Source organism: Carlito syrichta, unplaced genomic scaffold, assembly GCF_000164805.1.
Source record: "Carlito syrichta isolate Samal-C Ts95f unplaced genomic scaffold, Tarsius_syrichta-2.0.1 Scaffold309408, whole genome shotgun sequence".
NCBI lineage: Eukaryota > Metazoa > Chordata > Mammalia > Primates > Tarsiidae > Carlito > Carlito syrichta.
Window position 1 is genome coordinate 583,843 of NW_007253504.1, and position 2,745 is coordinate 586,587.

At 39.5% G+C, this 2,745-nt stretch overlaps 1 protein-coding gene across 1 annotated transcript in view; it reads left to right on the forward strand.

Moving 5' to 3' along the window:
• The window catches only part of CFAP36 (cilia and flagella associated protein 36), a 32,463-nt gene extending 29,718 nt beyond the window's left edge, over positions 1-2,745 (forward strand). The window contains exons 8-10 of the mRNA XM_008067208.2: positions 1,612-1,751; positions 1,922-2,071; positions 2,577-2,745. Coding sequence (XP_008065399.1) covers positions 1,612-1,751; positions 1,922-2,071; positions 2,577-2,678 — 392 coding nt within the window. The 3' untranslated portion in view covers positions 2,679-2,745. The remainder of the gene's footprint in view (positions 1-1,611; positions 1,752-1,921; positions 2,072-2,576) is intronic.

The window sequence follows — 2,745 nt, forward strand, 5'->3', positions numbered from 1 at the left end:
TCCGGCGATTCTTCCGCCTCAGCCTTCCGAGTAGCCGGAATTACAGGCATGTGCTACCACGCCCGGTTGATTTTTTGATTTATTGTAGAGATGAGATCGCACTGCCCAGGCAGGTCTCGAACTGGTGGGCTTAGGCAATCGACTCACCTCAGCCTCCCAAAGGCGTGGGATTACAGGCTGAGCCACCGAGCCCGGCTTATCTTTTTTTAAAAGTTATTTTTGTTGAGGCTGGGCATAGTAGTTCACACCTATAATTCCAGCACTTTGGAATTAGGTTGGAGGATTGCTTGGGCAGGAGGATTGTTTGGGTAGTATAGTGAGACTCTGTCTACACACACACACACACACACAAAGTTAGCCAGATGTGGTGGCACAGGCCTATAGTCTCACCTACTTGGGAGGTTGAGGCCTAGGTTGGTTTGGAGTGCTGGCTCCAGCTCATCTCGTCCATGGAACTTTCCCTTACCATCCAAGGGCCTGTAGAGCTTTTCTTCCTCCAACCTTTCTGGTGCTGTAGTCAGTCCACTCACTCCATGCTAGAGCAGTGGTCCATTGTCAGGTTTCTTGCACAGGCATAATTCTGGTTCCGATTTTAGTGTGTAACCAGGTATGGCAAGATTTTTAATCATCTAGAGACATGTGTACCATGTTCTCCCATTAGGCTTCTAGTTCTTAGCATCATTTTAATGTAAGTCTTTGCTTGTGTCACTGTGCTTTCTTTCAAAGCCCCATGTACTTACACTGAAAATGTTTTATCTTTAAAAAAATCACCTTATGGTAAAAATTGGCTCAGAGGAGCATTTAGAATATTAACCTTGTTTCTTGCTTGGCATAGTCACCAAATAGCTGGAAAGTATTGAGTGTTCATGTTTATATGTGCTTCTAAGTTCTGCTTGCTTTAGAAATCTTTACATTTTCTGAATGCATTGGCAGGTTTATAGTTTTAATTTTTTAAATTTTTATTTATTTATTTATTGAGTTGGAGTCTCACTCTGTTGCCCAGACTGGAGTGCAGTGGCACGCTCCCGGCCACTGCAGCCTCTACCTGCTGGGCTCTGGTGATCCTTCCACCTCAGCCTTCCAAGTAGCTGGAACTACAGGCGTGCGCTACCACGCCCGACTATATAGTTTTTTTAAAAAACAAAAATTATTGATATTACTGGCATATATTCTTGTAATACAGAAATTGTAGCTTTGCATTATGTTCTGAAGATATAGAGTAACTTACAGATGTTTTTCCTGCAAGCAAAAGTTTTGGAAACGATTATATTATTAGTAAGGGAATATTTGGCTTATGTGACAACCTTGTGTGTCATTATTGTATCTTTAGACAAGGATTATATCTTTTGGTAACTATAGTATCGTATGAACATCAGGAGCTTAGTACTTGTTGAAATGTCATTATTCATAAGATGAGAAACTGCAGTGCAAGCTCCTTAAGGACAGAGACCATGTTTATTGTTCTTACCCAGTGCCTGGCACAATATAGGCACTGAATATGTTTACTGAATGAATGTGAGGAAGAACAAGTATTAATGTTATCTCATTTTGGTGAACCTAGGCTAACTATTTCTTATAATCTAATTCATCTCATTGTCTGATTATTGCCAGATATGAAAGTGCATTTTGCTAATCAGTCAGTACAACCATTGGCAAGAAAGGTAGAAATGTTGCCTGAAACTTCCTCCCTTCCACAAAAAGGCCTGAAGATTTCTGGCTTAGAACATGCAAGCATTGAAGGACCAATAGCAGTGAGTAGAAGACATCACTTTTTAACAATCATGAGCAAAATGACAAGGTACTAGGAAAGTTAACAGTCACACACTTGGCTTTTGTTATATCTTGAACTCAAACTTCCAGTTGAATCAGTAGGTATCACATGGACTTGAATTTAGATAGTTCTTTCTCTTATTTGACCCAGAATTTATCAGTCCTTGGAAAAGAAGAGCTTCAGCAACGAGAGCAGTACCTCAAGCAGAAGAGAGATAAGTTGATGTCCATGAGAAAGGATATGAAGACTAAGCAGATACAAAATACGGAGCAGAAAGGAAAACCTACTGGAGAGGCAGAGGTATGGCTGACCTTAGATGTCAAAATTTGCAAATCTGGAAGTGAAATTCTTAAAATCAGAATATGTACAAGAAAGCCTCCCATTAATTTTCCTTGCATATCCATCTATTCATACTACTTCCTAGTGCAGTAGCTGCTGTCTTTTCTAGAAGTGAGATTGTGATGAGGATTTTGTGACTTAGAAATAATGGCAGTGCCAGAAACCATGTTTTCTTTTCTTGTCCTGCTCCAAGGGTCAGGAGTCTCTTTTACCTGAGCCTTCTGAACTATTTTATCATAGAGCAGCCACCACCTCCAAGAGGCTTCCCCAAGAAGAGATTTTATAAAGGGGAGATTTAGGAAACCTAGTCTGTTTGGCTTCCTTCCCCTGCCCCCTGAAAATTTCCTTAATCTTTGTTCAGTTGAGGCAGTATGTTGGGAATTTTGGATGGACAAACCCATTTTATACAGATAAACCCATTTTATAGTATAGCCAATTTTTTTTTTTCTTTTTTTTCTTTTTTAAGGCAATGACAGAGAAACCAGAAATGACAGCAGAGGAGAAGCAAACACTACTAAAGAGGAGATTGCTTGCAGAAAAACTTAAAGAAGAAGTTATTAATAAGTAATAATTTAAAAATTTTAGCAAAAACAGCGCTCAGATTTTCTCAAAAATAAATTATTTAACCCTTACAC